The sequence below is a fragment of the Cutaneotrichosporon oleaginosum genome, assembly GCF_008065305.1.
Source record: "Cutaneotrichosporon oleaginosum strain ATCC 20508 chromosome Unknown ATCC20508_contig01, whole genome shotgun sequence".
Taxonomy (NCBI): domain Eukaryota; kingdom Fungi; phylum Basidiomycota; class Tremellomycetes; order Trichosporonales; family Trichosporonaceae; genus Cutaneotrichosporon; species Cutaneotrichosporon oleaginosum.
In genome coordinates this window covers 541593-563157 of record NW_027072170.1, presented here as the reverse complement: position 1 = coordinate 563157, position 21565 = coordinate 541593, and the positions used below count along the sequence as shown (strand labels likewise).

Genomic DNA, 21565 nt, shown 5'->3' with positions numbered 1-21565 from the left:
CCATCATCGTCACCGCGTCACCGAGTCATGCGATCATGCCAACTCGCGACTCACCGCGTCACCCCAGAAATCTGGCCATGCACACGCCATGCACACGCCATGCGCATCTCACGCGCTTAAGACCGCCTCTCCGCTCCGCTTCCCTTGCTCTCACAACGCCGGTACGCCGACAAGACCAGAGACCACCAAGAGCGCTTGACGCGAGACTGCTAGACGCTCAGTCCTCGGCGCCGCGGCCTCGTACCTCGTCACCTCTTCTCTTCATTTCGCTCTCTCTCGCTCCTTCAATCACAGTTACCTCGTTCGTCTTCCATCTGTCTCCTTCTCTCCTTCTTCCATTCGCTCTTCATCTCTCCATCTCTCCATCTCTCCAACTCTCCATCTTCTTATCGCACCAACACACACTCTCCCAATATTCTCAACACCGTTGCCCTCCACCCACACTAGGCCTCCCTCATTCCAAGCACAATCGCTCCATCTGTCTCTCTCTCTCTCTCTCTCTCTCTCTCTCTCTCTCTCTCTTTCTCCTCTCCATGTCTCTGAGTGACTTGACAATCGTCCCCGCCACGCGCGAACAACAACGCCAGGCTACTGCCAACTGCTACCCACAATGGTACGCCGTGTAAAGCCCCACCTTCCTTCCAGTTACTCACCCACAGGGGTGCACCTCGCGGCGTTGCCACACTAGAAGCCTACGAGCGTATCGATGATGAGCTCAACTCGCCCGAAAATCTCTGGTCGCAACCTGGCCGCTTCACCGCCTGGGTTCTCGTTCCTCGCGCTGACCCCGGCACGACCGATATTCTCGCCGCCTGCGAGACTTATCGCCGTGTCGCACTAGTCCAGCGTCCCTGCGGTCGCGTCGAAGAAGTAGCAACATACGCCATCGCTTCCGTCTTCACTCCCGCACACAAGCGTCGCAAGGGCTATGCCAAGCACATGCTTCGCCTTGTCCACTACGTCCTCTCTCCCCGCGAGCACATGCCCCCCTTCCCCGCCAAGTGGGGTGTGCCACCACCCGCCTTCTTTGGCGACGCCGCATTCTCTGTGCTCTACTCGGACGTCGGGCCAGACTACTACGCAACGTGCACCAAGGGCGAGACGGAGCCGGGGTGGGTCGCCGTTCACTGCCCACACAGGATCTTCAAAGTACCTTCCCCCGGTCCCGGCCCAATCTCCCTCCCTCCAGATACGCAGTTGTTGAACCTCGAAGACGCTGGCGAACTCGAAGCACCCGCAACCGATACGCTCCGGCAAGAGATGCAGGAGCTTCCCTCCATCGACCGGCCCCGCGCCGCGATTCTCCCCCAGGCTGGCTGGTTCCGACAGTATCCGACGCGCCTTGAGGTCTTTGCGCGCAACATCGGAAAGGATGGAAGTCGGCATCTCAAGCGCTGCGGCATGCGCTTCGGGGAGGGCAAGGACCGGCCTTATATCTTGTACACTGTCGAGCCCAAGGAGAAGGGATCAAGCGTACTCCGCCTGCTTATCGCACACATTCAGCAGCCTGTCTCATTTGAGCAGCTGGTCGCGGCTGCCCACGCCGAGGGCGCCGAGGAGATCGAAGTATGGGGTTCAAACGGCAGCTATGACGAGCACGAGCACACTCTCAACGCTAAAGATCACATCCCGGCCCTCGCGCAGTATGGCATGGGGAGCGACGACGTTGAATGGCTGTGGAATGAGCAGTGAGTAAGGCGCAACAATCTCGCTGACAGTTAGCTGCTTCTGGTGCTAGGGTAGACTCTCGTACCGCACGCATCACTGTAGGCATACACTGGATACACACGTAACATGCTTCTCTACGGCTGTGCGCGAGCGCGACTGTGCTCACACCGCTGACTATACACTAAATCATCTGACACGAACCTCGCTACCTGCCACTCGCTACTTGGCATTGGGGGGAAACGCACCCTTGGCCGGTGCGAACACTCGTCGGCGGCAGTATATGCACAGCCCAGAGGCTTCACCACAACATACACCTGCGATCAGCTCTGCCCGCTTTGCGATCGGCAACCTACGCCCCATGTTCCTGTGCGTCCCAGAAACACCGGCGGGGGGGCAATTGGCCCACGGGCTCTCGCGGAGCTGTGGCGATGCGACGGGGGTGAGGAGGCCGGGGGATGCGGTTCCATTGTGGCCGCGCACTAACGGAAGATGCGTGGGCATGTGCGGGGGGATATAGATGGGCGCGGGGGCGTTGGCGTGGTACCCGTGGGACTGGACGGGGGCTTGCGGCGGATGTGGGTGCGGCGAGGCGCTACGCCCGTTCGCCGTCGCTTCGGGGCGTGCGGGCGAGCGCCGCCATGCGAGCGGCACAGAAGGCATGGTTGGCATGCTGGGTGGGGTGGGTGGCGCCAGGGCGCAGTAGAACGAGGTCTGGGAAGAGGCGAGGGGAGAAGACGTAGTGGGGAGTGATGCGGAAGGATGCAGGCGACGAAGATGTCGTGATATCGAGATGGTGCCGGAATGCGAGGCCGTGGTGCCTGAGCGTGATCTCGCACTGGTGGCGTGGCGCTGTGCGCATGCGCGATGGTGAAGCGAAAAATGGGCGATGACCTGTCAACTGCAAGCTGTCCGCATCCGCATCCGTGTACGGCGTGCAGTGCGAGCCAGGGCTGATGGGCGCACTGGCATGCAGGCAGGGCACCGTGCGGCGTCACGGCCGTGCGCTGGCTTCTCGGCTTCGTATGCGTTTGGGGCTTCGTGACGTCCACACATCTATCAGTCTTACGACAGCGTGTTGTCGATTCGCGATGTCGGATCGGATCGGATAGGCCTGCCACCCGCGAACGGCAGAATCGCAACCATATCAAAAAAGCGGAAAGGAGAGGGAGGGGAGGGACAAGGAGGAGAGAACCAGTACGGAACGGGGAAGTCCGACGACATCACAAGTGGTGAGTGGTTAGAGTGAGAAGGTCAGATTGATGAGGCAAGCTTAGAGAGGCCGGCCCGGCCGTGTCCGGAGGACGTGGTAGGTCAGATGGCCGTCGCTTCGGAATCCGATATACTGGGCGCTGGAGCGCATCAAGTCGCCAGAGAATCATGCCGTGGTCTCGATACTTCGGGTAAGAGTGGGGCGGAGCAATATGTACCATCCTTGAGGTATGTCAGAGAAGCAGCCCATGCGTTAGGAGGTATCCATGTGCGGCCAGCAGTTCTTTGCGCTCGCGAAGCTTCCTTCTGTGCGACTAGGTGTATCCTGCCATGGATCCATTTGCGGCGAGTAAAGATCCCCAGACGAGCCAGTTCCCGGGGAAACGATGTTCCGCTTCACTGGTAGGTGGTCAGAGAGTCAAGGCTGGTAATGATTACTGGCATGCTGGTGAACTGGCTAAGCGACACATGAATCACCGCCGGTCTTCCCCTTGCATCACGGTGACCCCGTTAGGGTCAAACGACGCGCGATCCGATCTGGCATCATCACCACTTGTGCAAGCTTAAGAACGTTACCCTCATCACATGTGCAGGCACGCCTTGGTGGTCGTCACTTGCGATATCGAAACAGCGCCATGCCGCCTACGCTACGCACGGGGGAGCGTACGGCGAGGGCGGATCGAGTGCCACATGCGCGATCATTTCGCGGACGCCAAGAAGGGGCCAGAGGGCATTTCCGACATGCCATCTTCTGGGCGAGGAACCGGACGGCCGGATACCAACTCTCAGCAGAGCAGTGATCGAGACTGTTCCAGCAATCCCCTCTCCACACGTTGCTGCGCCCCGCCGATAGCTCAGCCGCTGACGGGTTGCGACGCGATCGCGAATTGACAAAGCTTGTTGCTGGCGAGGAATAAAGGACAAGATCAACCGCGATCGCAATGACGTAACAACCTGACATGCTAGTCGCTCAGCTTTGCGGCAGTCCTCAGCTCTTGCTGTGAAGGCCCGCGCCCAAGATCATGCTCTTGCTGATCTGCCGAGCTCGTCGCGCACGTTCTGGTGGAGAACGTGGGGGAGCGAGCCGCGCGCTAAATGCTTGCGTCTCAGATGCTCGCCAACCGTCATGACCTCACAGGTACCCCACTGCTGCGCAACTCGCCTCCCGAACGCTCTCCCGGAGCATCCAATGATGTCAGGCAGAGATCGAGGTGAGCAGCGTCGTGCATACATGCACGACATGCGCGGCCGGCGTGGAGACGGCGAGGCAGAGAATAAACAAAGCTCGAAGGTGGAGATACTGACACCACATATTGACGTCATGTCACGGTGACGGTTGGTGCAGTGGCACAAGTTCGGCGTGATGTCATGGCAGTTGCCAGCACCAGCTCGCCAGCGCTGGAGGCCAGCTCGCCAGTGCTTAAAGTGGCGCGGAGAGCACTCGTTCCCCAAGCACACTCTGATACACAACACACCAGTGAGTAGTACTACGAGGTGATCGCGGGCCAAGGCTGACGGTACAGTGCAGACACACTCGGAAGTGAGCGCGCACCCGCGCTCCGGCGCCGTGACTGTCGCTAGTAGCGGCAAGGAGATGGAGGCGGATGTGCAGCGCAAGATGAAGCTTTGGGGAGTAATCGAGGGGTTCCGTGACGGGTGAGTTGTCTTCTCGGCACTGTGCAGTCGATCCGCAAGCGCGGGCAGGCTGTACCACGGGCGCCACATTGTGGCGGATGCCACCAGTCTCCGTATTCGGATCTGTGCTCACACCAGCCGCCTGCCAGACAACGAACAAATCTTCTCTGCTCTCGAGTACGCACATGGCCACTCGCCGGTGCCTCTCGACAAGCTGTCGCCCGAGGGCCGCGAGCTCGTCGAGGACTTGCGCGACATCATCAAGACGATGGGCGACATTGTGGAGCAGAAGAACGGCGACGAATTGATTCAGGAGACCATCTACAACTCATACCACATCGACCTGTCGCACGCACAGCAGCAGGGCGTGAACCCGACCAACAAGCAGGAGGCCCTCGCAGACCGTGAGCAGGCCGGCAAGCACCTGCGCGTGCTTGCAAGCCTGTTCCTCACGAACGGCGAAGTCCGCAAGCTCGTCAAGGACTTTGGTATTGTCGGGCGGGACATGTTTGCGCAGGGCGCCGCGCGCGCCGCCGAGGCCGCACGCCCTTCCGACCAGCAGCTCAACCAGGTGGACGCGCCAGCGCCCGACAAGACTTGGGTCGGGCCAGACGGGCAGACTCTGGGGCCAAACGACTCGCCCCAGCTTCAGATGAAGGCCGCCGACGGGAGCCAGATTCGGTACGACCCCAAGGACGACCCGCGCAACGCGCAGATCATCGGCAAGGACGGGAACACGACCCGCGCTGGCGACGCATACAACCAGTACCAGGACACGAAGCAGGAGGCCATGAGCCGCGCCGGCCAGGCCGGCCAGGCCGCTATGCAGGGCGTGCAGGGCGCACGGCAGCAGGGCGGCGGCCTGCAGCAGGCGTTCGCGCAGGGCGCTGAGCATGCGGCGCAGAGCCAGGGCACCTCGACCCAGCAGGGGCAGGGCCAGAACCCGCTCATGCAGAATGTGCAACACCATGCCGGCGCAGTCAACGCCCACCGCGACCCCAACGCGCCGATCACTACCCAGGCCCGGCAGGTCTTCGATGGCGCGACCCAGCACGCGTCCAACGACCCGCAGGCGCAGAATGTGCGCGACAACGCCCAGCAGCGCCTCAATGCTGCTGTCGACAAGATCCCCGAGGAGCACCGCCAGCGCATCCAGAGCGGCGCGAACCAGGTCGAGCAGATCGTCCGTGACGAGTTCCCCAAGGAGCGCCGCGACCAGTTCATCTACCGCCTCAAGAAGGTGCTCGTTGAGGTGCAGCAGCACAAGGACTACTTTGACGCTATGGACTGGCTGCTGTCCAGCGCCGAGAAGTACAAGGGCTACGGGGTACACGTCGCGCAGAAGGGCAACGAGGCGCGGCAGCAGGCTGCTAGCGACGACCACGCCACGGGCACTCTTAGCAACTTCCTCGTCATCCTCGAGCGCTTCGCCAACGGCCAGAGCCTGCAACCAGTGCGCAACGCTCTCGACCAGATCTACACGGACGCGCGCAACGACCAGCAGCTCGACGCGTGGTGGAAGGCCATCAACGACTACGTTCATGCCGTCCTCCTCGAGCCTGGATACGTCATGGAGGACGAGTGCAACGAGCACGGGCGCGCGCTGGTCAACAACGGCCGCCAGTTCTTCGAGGGCCGCTACAAGCCTCACTGGGACAACCTGTGGAATGAGCTCACCGCCTGGCTCAAGGCCTTCAACGCCGACCCGCTCAACCGCGCCTTCGGCGAGGACTGGAAGCGCCTCACCAAGAACCTCCTCTTCAACGACGAGGGCTCCCTCGCGTTCAAGCCCAAGCTGTGGCGCGACATCCGCCGCGTCATCCTCCCTTCGCTCATCCGCAACATCGGCTACGTGCCCATCCCCCGTGCCGAGTACACCGACGAGACGCTTGACCTTGTTGTCGAGAACCTCATTCTCTCGGGCCCCAACCTGTTCCCGAACATCGTCTCGCTTGAGAACCACAACTTCTTCCAGTTCAGCCCGAGCGACAAGATCAAGGACAAGAACCACAACCGGTTCCGCCTGAGCATGACGCAGATCCAGTGCGACATCCGCGACGTTCGCTTCGCCTTCCGCAAGAAGAAGGGCTTCCCAAGACTCAAGGACAGCGGTATCGCCGATGTCGTCGTCGCGCGCAACGGTATCAGCATCGACGTCGAGCTCGAGACGCTCGAGGGCCGCCGCGACACCGTCTTCGTCGTCCGAAAGGTCTCGACTGAGATTGACGAGCTGTTCTTCAAGCTCCGCGACACCAAGCACGACCTTCTGTACAAGTTCATCAAGGGTCCCGCCACGGGCGTGATCAAAAAGGCGCTTGCCAAGGCCGTCGAGGCCTCGATCCGCACCGGCCTTGAGTACGTCGACGACCAGCTCGTGGAGATCCGCAACACGATCGACGAGAGCAAGGACCAGGACGACGTCACCCGCAAGGAGGCGCTGCAGAACCTGTACAAGCGCAAGAAGTCGGAGGCGCAGGAGGCCAAGGCCAAGGCCGAGGCGCACAAGCCCAAGGGCGAGTTCCGCATTGTCATGGACCGCGACCAGAGCCTGCTCCCGAACATGTCGCAGGACCCCAGCAAGTCGATCGTCCAGCGCCTGTGGAAGACGCAGGACGCCGCCAAGTCGGGCCGCAGCTGGCACTCGCCCGCCTTTAGCATCACGTCGAGCGCACACCCCGCCACATCGGGCCGCCACCACCCCGACGCGACGCGCGGCGCCGCCACCGGCACCGGCATGACTGCGGGCATTGCGCAGGCCGCGCACAACAAGAAGGAAGAGATGTCAGAGCGCAGTGACCGCGCGACCCAGCACGGCCGCCAGGCCGAGCGCGTCGCCGATCACGTCGCCAACCAGCCCACCAGCCACCAGCAGTACGGCCAGGGCGTTGCCCACGGCCAGGGCCAGTTCTCTGGCCAGCAGGGGATGGCGGGCCACGCCCAGCAGTACCCCCAGCCCGGGCAGGGCGTGACTGGCCAGCAGGGCCAGCACGGCGGGCTCGCCCAGCAGGCGCAGCAGGCGCTCGGCGGCCACCCCGGCCAGCCGCAGCCTGGCCAGCACCAGCGTCAGTACTAAGTAGGACCGGAACGATTCAGCAGTTTCAGCAGTAATGTACGAATCTAGTATACGAGATGCAGACTATTTCCCCTGCGGTGGTATCGTTTAGAGAATCGGGGTGGAGAAGGGGGGCGCGTCGTGGAAGCATTGGCTTATCGAGTTTTGTCGTCGCAGCCATCTCCGCCGAGTTTCCTGCATTTTCCGGGGTTCGGACCGAGATTTGTAAGGCGAGGAGATGGTATATCCGGAGGCGGATCGGGGCTCCCGAGTTAGACCTCGTCGTCGTCCACTTCTCCACAATGCACTACGGGGCCCTGGCAGGGCACGGCGACACGCAAGGGCTACGGAGACATAGGAGCCAGCGCCGGATGTGAATAGGATGGTGCGGGGCATGAGCGGGCGGGGCTGCGGGGGCGGCGACATGTGGCCATGTAAACCGAACACCGAGATACCGAGGCCGGGGGATTGGGCCCCGGTGACTGCCCACAACGCACATCTCATCCGATATATATCTCGCTGGCATTTGCTCTCGTACTCGCTGCTTACACACTCTTACGCACCTCATCATGCCTCTCTCTCTCCCCACCTTCGACGAGCTCAAGAAGCACGACCCGCCCTTCAACGCGTGGAAGGACTACCCGAACGAGGAGATCGGGCGCCTCAACCTCATCACCCCAGAGAGCATCAAGCGCGGCCGTGACGCCATCAAGCATGGCATCGCCGTCAACCTCAAGTGCGTTGCCGGCTCTATGTTACAGGAGAGCTGACCCCAGCCTTCCCCTCACGACGTTCCCGTCGCTCAACCCCGCGGTGCGCCCCATGGTCGAGCACGAGGTGTGAGTAGGTCCACCGCGGATTAGAGACGTGGGAAAGTGCAAGTCGCCCACCGGTGGGCGCCTTCGCACTTCTCCGGCTCTCGACTGGGTTCGCTAAGACCCCCTGCCTGCACGGCCTGTAAGTTGGCTTGTGCTGATCCCAGCGTGTTCCGTGGGCACTGCCTTGACGACCGTGTGAGCTTCAACACACAGTGCTCGACGCAGTGGGACGGCTTCAACCACTTCCCGTACAAGAACTACCCCAAGGAGGGGGAGTACACCTACTACGGCGGGCAGAGCACCGAGGTCGCGCGTGACAAGAGCATCAAGAAGTACGGTATCCAGAGTGAGTGTCAGCGGAGGTTGGGTAAGGAGGGGTGGTGTCGGAGATCTTGACACAAATATTGCCCTCGTGCAACACTGCGCCCGCCCCCCTTTGGCCGTTCACAGCTAACCCCAGACTACGCCGAGCACCCCATTACGGGCCGCGCCCACCTTCTCGACGTCCCGCGCCACCTCGCGGCGACTGGCCAGCCGGCGCTCACCCCCCTGCAGCGCTGCGGCATCACCCTTGACATGCTCAAGGACACGGCCAAGGCGCAGGGCTGCGAGTTCGCCGAGGGCGACATCCTCATCGTCCGCACCGGCCTCACCGAGGCCATGCTTTCCCTCGGCGAGCAGGAGTACAAGGACACCCTGGCGGCCGCGCGTGGCTGGGTCGGTGTCGAGGCGAACGAGGACGTGTGGCGCTGGCACTGGGAGAGCGGATTCGCCGCCGTCGCGACAGACACGTTCGGATACGAGGTCTACCCCTTCGTGCCCGGGCAGTTGACGTGCCACGAGGTGTTCCTCGCCGGGTGGGGGCTGCCGATCGGCGAGCTGTTTGACTTGCGCAAGCTCGCGAAGGTGTGCGAGGAGAAGAAGCAGTGGACGTTCTTCTTCTCCTCCATGCCTCTCAACCTTGACGGCGGCATTGCGTCGCCGCCTAATGCGCAGGCCATTCTCTAGAGGGGGTTAGAAGTCATCAATGCATGGGATAGTAGTGTTTACATCCAGCAGGAGACTGTGCGTGCATATTGGGATGTAGAAGTTTGGCTGAAACCGTGCAGGGCATGGCTTCGGCAGAGGCGGTGAATGGGCATGACTTCAGCCGCGGCTCGACTTTATTCAACGGAGCCACAGAGATAAACACCAGGATCCGTAGCATCCCTCATTTTGTGGGTATCTCCATTGCATACCGACAAGTATTGTGTCACTAAATCTTCTGAATGTATCGTTGCCTAAAAGTTGTACAGGTCGTGGAGGGGCGTCGTGTCCTTGGCCGTGGGAACCTTGATGTCACCTGCGTTGACCTCGGGAATGTACCAGGTAAAGTCACCGTTTGCCAGCTCTGAGCGCGTGCGCCCGTTGCCGAGCCAGTTGAAGCGCGCGGGCCCTGCACGCTCATGTGGGTAGCGCTCCCAGTCAAATTCCTCCCATGCAGGCTGGAGGAGGGCGTCGTACAGGTGCAGACTGGTTCCACACCAGATGGCGCGCACCTTGCCGTCCTTGGAGCCGTTTTTGTACCAACTGCTGCAGTTTTGGGTGTGCACGGTCCGCTTGAGGTACTCGTCGATGTAGTCGGTGAAGTCGATGACGCTCTGGGTCTTGACGCAGACGCTCTGGTAGCGCTCGCGCTGGAGCTTGAAGACGAAGTGAAGGATGTGGTCGAGGATCTTCTCGAGGCCGCCAAGGTAATCGCCGTTGAAGCTCATGAGGCCGGGGCCACCGATGGTGAAATAGTTGGGCATGTCCTCGGCGTGGGCGGTAAGGTACGCCCGCGCCTCGACGGGGTACAGCTGGCTGCCGTTGCGGCCAGTGACGCTGAAGGAGGGGTAGAAGGACGTGTCGAAGCCCGTCGACCAGATGATGCAGTCATACTCGCGGTGCTTGCCGTCGGCGCCGGTCAGGCCGGTCTCGTCCACGCTGACGACGGATGTACGCACGGCATCGACGTTGTCCGAGGTGATAGCGTTGAAGTAGCCGACAGCCGGCGTGAGGCGACGGCACCCAATGCTCCACTTGGGTAGGAAGAGGTCAAGGAGGTCGGGGCGCTTGGCGAGCTTGGCCTTGGTCATCTCGACGTACATGGCCTCGCCCTGCTTGCGCGCCTCACTGTCGAGCTCGGTGAGACCGTAGGCAAACATCTTGTTGGTGCTGTCCAGGATGTCCTTGCGGTGCTTCTGCATGAACGCCGCGTCGTTCGTGAGCTTTTCCTTCTGCTCATCCGAGTAGAACGGGTTTGAGAAGCTCTCTTCATCACTGCTGAACGCCTGGACGGGGTCAAGGCCCCAGAAGGCCGCGCGCACGTCGGCGCCGAACGGCGTGACAACCCATGTCTCAGACCGGATGTACTGGTCGACGTGAGCGGCCTCCTTCTGGATCTCTGGGAGGATCTGGAGCGACGTCGAGCCCGCACCCACAAGCGCCACGCGCAGGCCCTTGAGCTCGGATGTCGGCGTCTTGTTCCACTTCGCCGAGTGGAACTGGCGTCCCTTGAACTTGTCCATCCCGGGGAGGTTGGGAAGCTTGGGCTTGGAGAGCACGCCCGAGCCGTTGATGAGAACGGGGGCCGAGTCGGTCCACTTCTCACCGGTGTTGACATCTTCGAGCTCGACCGTCCACTCGGCAGCGTTCTCGTCCCACTTGGCACTCAGGACGCGTGTGTTGAACCGCGTGATGTCGCGGATGTTGGTCTTGCTCGCCGCGAACTCAGCGTAGCGCTGGCAATCCTCACCCGGCGCCTGGAACCGACGCCACCCGCCCCACGGGCACCAGCTCAGAGTGTATCCGTGGCTCGGGACGTCGCACGCGACGCCGGGGTACGTGTTGTTGTACCAGGTGCCGCCTACGTCGGGGTTACGCTCGTAAACTACGGCCTCAATGCCGGGGCCATACTGCTGAATGCGCGCGGCGAAGTGCTATCGTCAGCCAAGCTCATTCTCAGCTCCGCAGTCGGCTGACACAGACACGTAGCCACTCACAATGCCGAGGAGGCCCGCCCCGATGAAGATGACCTTGTACGGGCGGCAGTCGCGGATGGGGTGTCCCTCACGGACGATCTTGGGTTCAGAAACCATTGTGATGCGAAGTACGGGACGCTTGTGATGGGGAATGGGGCACTCGCCGGCGCCTCATCTGGTCTAAGTACGTCTCAACACGATAGCCCTCGGTTGCGTAGCGCGACGCTGCCGGCAAGGCATCCGGTACGGTTGTCATGTGATGCGCTAGCGAGATTCCGGGTTCACAATGAAATCGAGACGCCGCCTCTCGTGATGCCCGGTTAGTCAAGGTGGGCTGGATGTTGAGGGCAATGCATGTCAAACGCAAACCGTCCGGTCCCACGCCGCCGGCTATCGCCGGGACGCTCCCGCAGGTCCCCGCACAGTATGAATGCCGAGCCACGTGACACACATGATTACGAAATCTCGGATCAACGGTATCGATGTTCTATCGTTGTCGGTGCCGAGATATGATGCGGAAAGGTGTAAGCGTGTTGAGGGTGCAGCTTGCGATGGTGTGATGCAGAACCCACATGATCCCGCGTGGCAGATCCCAAAGGCTGAGCAGACCGCCAAACCGCCATAGTCGTATCTCAACACCCCTGAGCACTCGAGACAGCCAACATGGCAGAGATCGCCGACAGGCAGCATATTCATCCGTTACCTCTGATTTACGGCCGTGCAGCCAACTGAGCTCACTCAGCGAACTGGGCTCACTCAATGCTAACATCCGACGCTTCCCCGTCCACAGGGCGCTCAATATGGCACCAAACGCAGTACAAGGTGCGGGTCGGGCCGGACCGCACCCACTCGCAGGGGACTAATCTCAGCTGTGCTCCGACGTGAGGGGAAACGCACGGTGATAGTAGCGCATGGGGCAAGGATAGTAGCCACTGTTGCTGACGGTGTTGTTGCCATTGACTTTGTCGTGGTCGTTGTTGTCTTCGTTGTTGTTGACGTGGTTATCCATCACGTTCGTGTGCTGGCGAACGTTGTCGTTGGTGTGGTCCTCCATATCGTTTGTGAGTGGGCGAGAGCGGTCGCTCGGATAAGGGTTTGAAAGGAGGTAGAAAGAAGGATAAAGGGCTAGTGGAGAGATGGCAGGACGACAATAATATTGGAAGGTTGGCTGGTCATTAAATATCGCGTCGTGGGCCTCTCACCACGTCTCTCAAGTCGTCATGCGGTGCGGATGTGCCTCAAGACAGCAGACGGTTCCCAGATGTACACGGTGCGAGGTGGAAAGCCGACTCAGCTCCACTCACACAACGAGGCTGGAATGTGACCTCTTAAGCTCGCAAGCTCTCTCCTCAGATGTCAAAGTCAGGAGAAAGTCTCGCCTCGCACCGGCGGCCGTGCGACTTTAACCATATTCCACCACTACCCACAAGACCGCACCTAACGTGGGTTCTCCATGCTGTGTGAATGGCTGTAAATCGCATATCTCTGTGTATGTGTGATTTGCGCAAGGGAACGGAACGGCAAAATATGACTGACCGACTATGCCTTAGTCCCCAGGAGCGTACATTCCTGCCCTGCTCGTCACCTTGCTCCAATCCCGCGGCTGCAGCCTTCCACGCAGCAGTTCATTGCCCCACATAATCATCTACAATGCCGTCGCATAGCTCTTCATTGAGGGTCTTTATTTAGGCAGGCTTGTAACGAGGGGTATCAATGCACGAGGCTTTGCACGCGGTGCAGTTGAACACGGGGCGGCCCACGGAATGACCAGGGTAAGTCACCCACGACAGCAGCATGGCGCAATGCGTTCGACGGATCTCTGTGCTTCAGCAACTGAGCAGTTCTGACTCACTGGCCATGCACAGGTGCATGCCGTTACAGGGGCATATGACAGTCCGGGAGGGGCGAGGCATCGAGTTTGCGTGTGGGGGGGTTATTGGGCTTGCCCTGGGCTGATTGCAGTCCGATGGGCTGTGGAGTTGGGCAACGTATCACGGGGAAAAGAGTGGTAACAACGACACGATGGCCGCAAGCAAAAGTCACCATAACACAAGAGTTGCAGAGGCCGCAGAGGAGCCCGAAAGGGGGATGGGCGAAGCACGGCGGCGGGGGGGCAACATCGGAGGAACTGGCACAGTATTATCCAGGACGAAGCGTGTGCATCCTTTTTCTCGGATGATCTCAGATGACTCCCCTATCAGCGGAAAGGCTGAATTTTGAAGCCCCACTCTGTTTGCGGAAGGCATACCAAATCCAGCAGTGTTCCAATTAGCAAAGGTCTTTGGGGTCGGCTTGTCACAAACCCACACTCAGTGCGAGATGGGGAGCAGGTCGCCGCACCGACGTCACCACTGGCTTTCCGTGAGAAGAGGACGTTTGGGGGTGCAGTGTGCATGAGTGGCCTCCACGCTCGCTGGGATGTGAAACACACACGCCTTGGGAACTCTGTGCCACGTCACCAAGGTGAGGTCATTGTCTCTACTTCAATAGAGTCACAGGTCGGTAGGATTATGAGCAAAATTGAGAGGGTGATGTACGACGGCAGTGAGTTGGTTGCACAAAAATTCAGTGCTTCTGATGGCGAACTTCTCCATACCCGCTGCTGATCGGATGACATTTGTTTTGGCTGTGATGACGAAGCGGGGACGAAGTCCGCCCAGTTTGAATGCCGTGCTGAAAAGGTGAATGTTGTTGACTTCGTGATGAGGCACAATGGGTACGATCTCTATTCTATGCATAACCAGTAGGACTTCACCACATGCCCGTGTCTATGAAACTCTCCTCGTACTTGATGGGCTTGGGCTGCTCGATGCGGCGCATAGGCACCAGACCCACCTGCGTCGTGTGCGTCGCTGGAGTGGGCGGCCTCTGCGTTCGCCCAGGGGCCGAGCTGTCTTGCGACAAGTTAGTCCCGGGTGGAAGATCGGTCTTCTGCTTGGCTTTGCCCTTGCCCTTCCACTTCTCTTCGTGCTCTACCTTCACCTTTCTCTGATTCTGATTTTTGCTCTTCGTGGAGACGGGAGATGCCTGTGGCTTTTGCTGTACGTGCAAGGGCGGGTGCGACTGATGAGTCCCGGACGTGAATGTGTTTGACTCGTGTGTCGCGGTCGGGCGAGCTTCTTTCTTCATGGGTTGTTGGTAGACGGTCAGGGCCGGGCCTTCGGGGGTCGCGGACTTGGAATTCTGCCGCTTGAGCGTCGCCGAAGGGGGGTTACCAAACCTGTGTTGTGTCAGGACGTTGTGGCCCTGCGTCTCTTGGTCTTGGGATATCGGCCTCTGGATAGACATGTCTTGCGTTTCGGGCGTCTGGAGCATCGAGTCTGCTTCCGAACTGCCATCCACGAAGGCCTGTCCCCCGCCCACGTTGTATACTTCTTGCCTCCACCGCATCACGTCTCTCTGAGACAGTCCTTGACCGCGATCCAGTGTTTCCGACCAGTTCACGGAAACCGCATCGCCCGTCGTGTAAGGGTAGAGGACGGGCTGATAATGATGGTCCGCGTGGTAGTGATGCACGGCGTGCGCAGGGGGAAGGGATGGGTGTGTGGCGTGTGACGGGTGGGACGGGTGAATAACCTGCGGAGGAGGGAAACCTCGCGGGGGATTGACAACGTGCGGGGGATAGAAATCCTGGCCAGGATGGACAGCGTGCGGGAAATGGAGATCCTGGGGACGATGGGGAACCTGCGAGGGATGAAGAGCGTGCGGGAGACGAAGAGCGTGCGGGGGACAGGGAACCTGCGGAGGATGGAGGGCCGGCGACGGGGGCTTGATATGTGGCTGATTGGTCGCGTGCCACTCATGCATTGCATGGGGCGGCGGCTGGCGGGCGGCCTGCCACCCGTGTATTGCCTGTGATGGATGTATCGCTGGGGGCCCAGGTATCGCAGGCTCCTTGTACATCGCCTGAGGTTGAGTCCTCCTGGACTGGGGCTGCGGTGGCGCGTGCGCCTGCAACCGCGACTGGTCTCCCATCCGCCTGTGCTGAGATCCGGGCACGACAGGAGGGCGCTGACTCTGCACAACTTGAACGTTGGACATGGGTTGACCACGTGGGGCGTGATGCGCAGACATAGGCTGTCCCTTCGGCTCGTGCGTTGCAGAAGCGCGCTGTGGAGCACGCACAGGTGGCGGGCGCGGCGGAGCATGCTCCGCAGGAGCGGGCTGCTCCTGCGAGCCGCGCGATACCGGTACCGGGTGACCCATGGAGTTTGGCATCCGGAAGAGTCCCTCTTGAGCGATAGGCGGCACACGTGCGTGCTGCATCTGCGGCGGGCTCGGCATGAGCGTGAAGAAGTCCTTTCGGTTGGGCCGCCAGAACGTAGGCGCCATCTGCGGTTCTTGTAGCTCAAGCGGGCGCTGCGACGGAGCAGTCGCGGGAAGGGAGTTCGCAGGTGGCTGGCGGGTCATGGACTCAAGCTGCCCGCTCGGCGTGCCCATTGGGAAAGGGGGCTGCCTTGGATTCGTCCGCATCATCGAGTTGTCCGCTGGCGACATGAGCATCATGGCAGTGGAAGGGCCGGGCGACTCACATTCGGTGTGTCCTTGAAAAGTTGTCGGGACAGGTCCCTCTGCGTTTGAAGCGCCGTTGTTTTGGGCCCACATACTCTCCCAGCGATCCTGGCACTTCTGCTCCGTAAAGCAGAGCCCTTTGCGGCAGTGGCCACAGCTCCATCCGAAGATGAGGCTGTGTGGGTGCTTATCCGTGAGTCGCTCGAAGTGATGGGTCCCTAAAATTAGCGAGACCCCCAGATGAAAATCCAAGAAACTCTTACCGGTTGGGCTCTCCGTGCAAGGCTGATCGCGGCCGGTTTGACACATGACGAAGGACGGGTGGAGCGAGAAGATACGACGCTTTCGTCCGTTAATAAATGGTGCTGAGGTCGGCCGTGCGAACCTCGCACCCCCACCGCATCCGCAAGTTCTCAGAGGCTCAGTGTATGCGAGTCCATGTCCGTCCTCTTCTCACGGTTTGGTCCCCACCAAATTCGCCTCTCCTCCTTATAAGGACGATGTGGCGCCGTCCTCTGGCCTTGGCTCCCCACTCACACGCACTCAGAACGCAATCTCACTTTCCCACTGCCTCTAGCACACCTCCGAGATGTGCCACACACTCTTTGCTGTCTGTTCTGAACCGGCAAGAAGCTGTAATGGGCTGGTGACGGATGTCATGGTCTTTGTGCGAAGCTTGAGGCCAGTGTGTTGTCCTCGCTTGCAGGGAGACGTGGGGGTCGATTCTCGCCGGGGAAGAGGCGACGGAGAGTAGATACTACTACAGTGCCGACGCTAGTCACATGAAGTTGTTCTAGACAGCACTGCATTAGTATGCGGCAGTTCCCTCTAGCCGGAGATGATGATGTCAAGGTCAGTGGAAGATTATGGCTATGAAAAATCACACGCGTGCGGCCGTTGACACGTGACGCATTCCGCCCATCGTCGATCCTCAGAAACCTGCCTCCAATCACTTCCGCAACCACGAGATCCAATAGCCAAATTTCGGTGTCCTTTGTCAGGTATGACTGACCATTTTTGACCATCGATGCAAGCATTCTCAGAGCTTCGACTGCTCTTTGTTGTGGAGGCAAGTAGTTGACATTTCAGAACGAAGGCAAAAGCTGTCTGTGGGCAGCGGAGCGCGGCGACCGGCAAGTCGTTCTCCCACATCAGCCCTCGAAAGGTGTGCGCGGTTCAGAAAATAAGAGAGGTTGACATCTGACATCTGTATGGACAGAATTGCTGTGCCACTTAAAACTGGAAGGAAACTTGTCGGAACCCGCGGAAATTATTGTACAGTAGTGCTATTGCATTACTCATAACGAGAGTCGAAGAAATGGAAGTGATGAAACGTACAAAGCGACACCTACGAAACATTCATCAGAGAGCTAGGCCATTGCGACAAGTACGGTATTTTACTCATCAGTAAATTCAGGAGCAGACACGGTGATGGCAGACCAAACTCCTTTGTACAAGAACGGACGAATGGCTACAGGGTCAGATCATCAGCCAAACCGGGCGATTAGCAACATATGGTATTGTCCAAGCAATTGGGCTCTCGGGAAGCAGAATAGCCACACGCGATGGATGTTGGCGATAAGATGCTGTCGACCGGTCGCGGTCGGGATTGCTCGGCCCAGCCTCAAAACGGCCACTGCTCATTCATACCTTCCGCACACGTCGACCAGCACTCCGAAGGGAGCCCCGTCCATCCGTACCCGAAAACCGAGCCGCAGGGACTGGACGGGGTCGGATCCGCGAGGTAGTCCGCACAGGGGGCGAGGTCGGGGCAAGCGACAGCGCGAGCGAAGGGGTGCACCGCCTCGCAGCCGATGTGGCGGCCACAGAGGGCGTCGAGCCACAGAAAGGGGAGCTGGGAGCAGAGAGGATGAATTGGGCACTCGTAACCAATTCTGCTGCACATACGGGAATGAAGAGCGGTGACGGAGGCGAGTAGCTTGGGGAATGTTGGGAGGAGGCGAGAGAGCTAGCGGCGAAGGAAACGTGGATGAGAGCGAGTGATATGAATGCTGACTAGATGTGACGAGAGCAGGAGGGGTTGCTTCATTTTCTTAATGCGTCGCCCGTCGTCTCTATCGCTCACTTTTGCAGCGATAACCGTAAAACATCGAGGCATCAATTTGCCCCCCGATGTCGCCCGCAATGAGCCCGCTTTGTGAGTAGCGTCTTTCATCACTCTGACTACTGTTCGTGCTGTGCCACTTATATCTGAACCTTGCATTCACTGCTGATGACCGTACAACCCCTCCCCCGCGCCCTTCACTCTATCGACTAAATCTTACTCTTTAGCAGGAACTTGTTGGGGATATCAACGTGGCGGGCACGCAGGAACTCCGCGACGCCCTTAGCGAGCGAGTCCATGCGGACCGTCGAGCTGACGCCGCGGCCAAGGTAGTCGTGCACGACAAAGTGCACGGCGAGCATGCCGGGGAACTCGACGCGCTCGATGCGGTTACCCTTGAACTCGTCGCCGAGGAGCTCGACCATCTTGCTTTTGCTCAGCAGCGTGCGGAGCCACTCGTACTCGTCTTTGTGGCGGACGAAGAAGCCGACATTCGCATTTCCGCCCTTGTCGCCGGAGCGCGCGTGCACGACCCACCCGAGCGGGCCGGGCGTCGTGGGCCCCCACTTGTCCGCGAACGCGGGCGGGTCGTAGTCGCGCTGCGGCACGACGGGCTTGGTCTCGGCCGGCGAGATCGGGTCGACGGGGATCTTCAACAGGCTGCCGACGAAGCGCACCGTCAGCGGCAGGTGGCGCACGTGCACCCGCGCCGGCCAGTACTCCATGAACGGGACGGGGATGCAGGTACGGCTGTCCATCTGCCACTGGAAGCCGGGGAAGTGGCCCAGCCCGTCGGGGTTGACGAGGGGCAGGAGGTGCCCGGCGGGCCCGAATGCGTCGAGGCTCTTCGCCTGCACCATGACGCGGAGCATCGCCGTGCCCTCTGCCTCGGTGCGCGCGTTCTCCTTCGGCACGCCGTACTGCGTCATGTCGAACACGTCAAACTCCTTGATCTTCGGGCCCAAGTTCTCGTAGATCTGCCGCTTCATCACCTCGAACTTGTCGGGGATGTCCAGGCCTGTCGCGGCGACCCAGCACTCGGCCTGGTATCCGGCCACGCCGCAGATGCCGACCTTGGTCGTCTCGGGCGGCGCGACGCCGCGCACGCCGTCCACGCGCACGCGGTTGCGTCCGAGGTCCGTCACACGGATGTCGTCGATGAGCGCCTGCACGTCCGGGTTGAGGTACACATTCCCCTGGATCTCGTAGAGGATCTGCGAGCGCACCGTCACGTCCGTGACGACGCCGTTCATCTCGGGTTCTGGGGTGAGCGTCGCCGGCGGGACCCCCACGCTTTGTGACGACGAATGTCCCGTCCTTTGCGATCTCGGCGATGCCCATCGCAAAGTTGAAGTACTGGTCCTTGAGGGCGCGGAAGCCGCTCGAGTTGCCGCCGGTGACGTACGCGCCGCACTCGACACAGTGGCCCGCGAGCAGCGCGCCCGCGAGCTCGTCGTACTGGTCCCACCGCCAGCCGTGGAACCACGCCGCGCCAGCGATGACGGGCGACGCGTCCGTGCAGCGCCCGCTGATGACAATGTCGGCGCCGGCGCGCAGGGCGGCGACGATGCCGCGCGCGCCGACGTACGCGTTCGCGCTGGCCGGCTTGAGGCGCCACGAAGAGAGCGGGCGCGCATAGTCCTCGAGGTGCGGGAACGTCTCGCCCGCCGCGGCGAGCTCGTCCAAACGATCGATCAAGTTGTCGCCCTCCACGTACGCAACTTGCAGGTCCTCGATGCCCTCCTGTTCCAGCAGGGCCACCACGGCCTCGGCGAGCCCGCGCGGGTTCAGGGCACCCGCGTTCGTGATGATCTTCGGGCGCTTTTCCGCGATCACGGACGCAGCGATCTTCAGGTGGTGGAGGAAATTGCGCTCGTACCCGAGCTCGGGGAACTTGCGCATTTCGAGCGCGCGCGTCGCGAGGTTCTGGTGTGAGCGAGATTGGGGCGAATGGGATGGGACTGGCGAGGATGTCAAGAACAACAAGGTGTGCATACGCTGGAGCTCATGCCCACTCCCCAGCCTCCACTCACCATCTCAGCAAGGTAGTCGCCGAAGAGAATATCGCAGCCCGAGCGCGCCGCCTGGTCCTTGAGCGCGTCCGAGCGGTCGCCCGAGTACCCGCTGAACGCGGCAATGCGGAACACGCCATCGGTGGAAGCCTGTGAGACAGTCATGTTTGCGATGTGAGGGAGAAAGCAAAGAAGAGAGACAGTGGGCAGGCCAAGATATGGGCTACAGAATGTGAGACTAGAACGCTACGAGGCCAAGACGGACGGCGTACCCCGTGGGCCACCGGTCAAGCATGTGCCCGAGATGAGATGCGGAGTTGACCGACGCGGTGCTCGGTGTTGAATGCCGAAGTTCCGCGTGGATTGGGCACGGACAAAAATAGAAGACATGGACGAGTTAGGAATCGAACCAAAGACCTTGTCAAGAAATGAGATGATCATGCTAATGACACGCTCTACCAACTGAGCTACACGCCCTTCGCCTGATGCTGAGATTGCCGCTGGAGCGAATCCCGCCTTCCCGTGTCCTGGCAGCTCCGTCAAGCGCGCGCACATCCTCTGATTGCTTGGCCGCCTGCGTCTCCTTTCAGCCCTTGCCTGCGTCACTCCTTCTAGTCTTATCGGTGTTGAGCGAGACGAGTCAACAGATGCAAGTCCTGAGCGTCCTTCCCGCTCGTAAAGAGTGTTTGATCCCCTGCCGTCACTTGGGCATGGGTCGGATCTGTGGGAGAGGGCTGGGCAAAGCCAAGAGAGTGCAAGGTCAAGTGCGGAACGGAGAGCCAAGAGACTTGGCTCGGGTCATGAGGTGCCCCTACGATGACGTTAACCCGGATGTCCGTCTGTAAGCGTCGATGGGCCTGACACTGCAGTGTGGTTTGCATTTTCTGCGAATTCCTGTGAGAGTCGACGCAGGCTGCAGTGCGAGAGACGTGCGAGAAATGCGAGTAGTGAGCGAGCAGTGAGAGCATGCCACGAGCGCCACAAAGCCACAAAGCCACAAGATCAGCTCGAGGATCCAAGGACACGGACCCAGGACGAGGGCCATGACGTCCAGGGACATAGGGAGACCCTGATCTCGGCCTCGAATGCTCGGCGCTTTCTGTGACCAGCACCGATAACACATGCATCCCCCTCCCGATTCGCAAAGGAAAAGCGCAGCGACGTCAGCCGAGGGATGGGGATGGCGCGGATGAGAGAGCATGTTTGTTGTGCGGGAGTTGTGGAAGGGGGGCAATGTCCAAGGCTTGGCGATGTGTGGTCCGTGGGATGGGCCAAAGGTAATTGTGTAAATTGATCAAGAAGAATTCTAAAGGATCTCGGCCTCCCCTTGCTACCCTGCTCACCCTACACTCCCTGCAATTAACCGGACTCGCCCAGCGTCCAACCGCCCGCAGCGATGCATTCAGCAGCAGTGTTTGGGACGTGCAAGGGCTTGGCTCGACGCGTTTGGCTTATGCCGAGACTTGGGGATGACGAGAATATCCATGAGAGATTGGATAGAGTAGCTGTGGAATAGAAAGAGCAGTTACGATTAATAAGGCCCACATTGCACTGTCGGGCTGCACCGACTGCGCATGGAAACCCTGGACTTG

At 60.3% G+C, this 21565-nt stretch overlaps 7 protein-coding genes across 7 annotated transcripts; 4 read left to right on the top strand and 3 right to left on the bottom strand.

Annotated features, from left to right (window-relative positions):
• Positions 1-533: 533 nt before the first annotated feature.
• COLE_00236 (uncharacterized protein) lies at positions 534-1692 on the top strand (the record flags this gene model as incomplete). The annotated part of the gene is made up of 2 exons (XM_018423579.2): positions 534-613; positions 660-1692. The coding sequence occupies 2 exons, from the start codon at positions 534-536 to the stop codon at positions 1690-1692; spliced, it is 1113 nt and encodes a 370-aa protein (XP_018277784.2).
• Positions 1693-4471: 2779 nt separating this feature from the next.
• On the top strand, positions 4472-7585 carry COLE_00235 (uncharacterized protein; the record flags this gene model as incomplete). Its single annotated transcript, XM_018423578.2, has 2 exons — positions 4472-4533; positions 4651-7585. 2 exons carry the CDS (start codon positions 4472-4474, stop codon positions 7583-7585), a joined length of 2997 nt encoding a protein of 998 aa, XP_018277783.2.
• A 548-nt stretch (positions 7586-8133) lies between these two features.
• On the top strand, positions 8134-9390 carry COLE_00234 (uncharacterized protein; the record flags this gene model as incomplete). The annotated part of the gene is made up of 4 exons (XM_018423577.2): positions 8134-8300; positions 8341-8403; positions 8547-8728; positions 8843-9390. The coding sequence occupies 4 exons, from the start codon at positions 8134-8136 to the stop codon at positions 9388-9390; spliced, it is 960 nt and encodes a 319-aa protein (XP_018277782.1).
• A 272-nt stretch (positions 9391-9662) lies between these two features.
• On the bottom strand, positions 9663-11501 carry COLE_00233 (uncharacterized protein; the record flags this gene model as incomplete). Its single annotated transcript, XM_018421430.2, has 2 exons — positions 9663-11342; positions 11406-11501. 2 exons carry the CDS (start codon positions 11499-11501, stop codon positions 9663-9665), a joined length of 1776 nt encoding a protein of 591 aa, XP_018277781.1.
• A 2634-nt stretch (positions 11502-14135) lies between these two features.
• COLE_00232 (uncharacterized protein) lies at positions 14136-16205 on the bottom strand (the record flags this gene model as incomplete). The annotated part of the gene is made up of 2 exons (XM_018426195.1): positions 14136-16114; positions 16160-16205. The coding sequence occupies 2 exons, from the start codon at positions 16203-16205 to the stop codon at positions 14136-14138; spliced, it is 2025 nt and encodes a 674-aa protein (XP_018277780.1).
• Positions 16206-18170: 1965 nt separating this feature from the next.
• On the bottom strand, positions 18171-20138 carry COLE_00231 (uncharacterized protein; the record flags this gene model as incomplete). The annotated part of the gene is made up of 3 exons (XM_018426774.2): positions 18171-19222; positions 19254-19887; positions 19995-20138. 3 exons carry the CDS (start codon positions 20136-20138, stop codon positions 18171-18173), a joined length of 1830 nt encoding a protein of 609 aa, XP_018277779.1.
• Positions 20139-20458: 320 nt separating this feature from the next.
• COLE_00230 (uncharacterized protein) lies at positions 20459-20818 on the top strand (the record flags this gene model as incomplete). The annotated part of the gene is made up of 1 exon (XM_018419418.2): positions 20459-20818. One exon carries the CDS (start codon positions 20459-20461, stop codon positions 20816-20818), a length of 360 nt encoding a protein of 119 aa, XP_018277778.1.
• Positions 20819-21565: the final 747 nt, after the last annotated feature.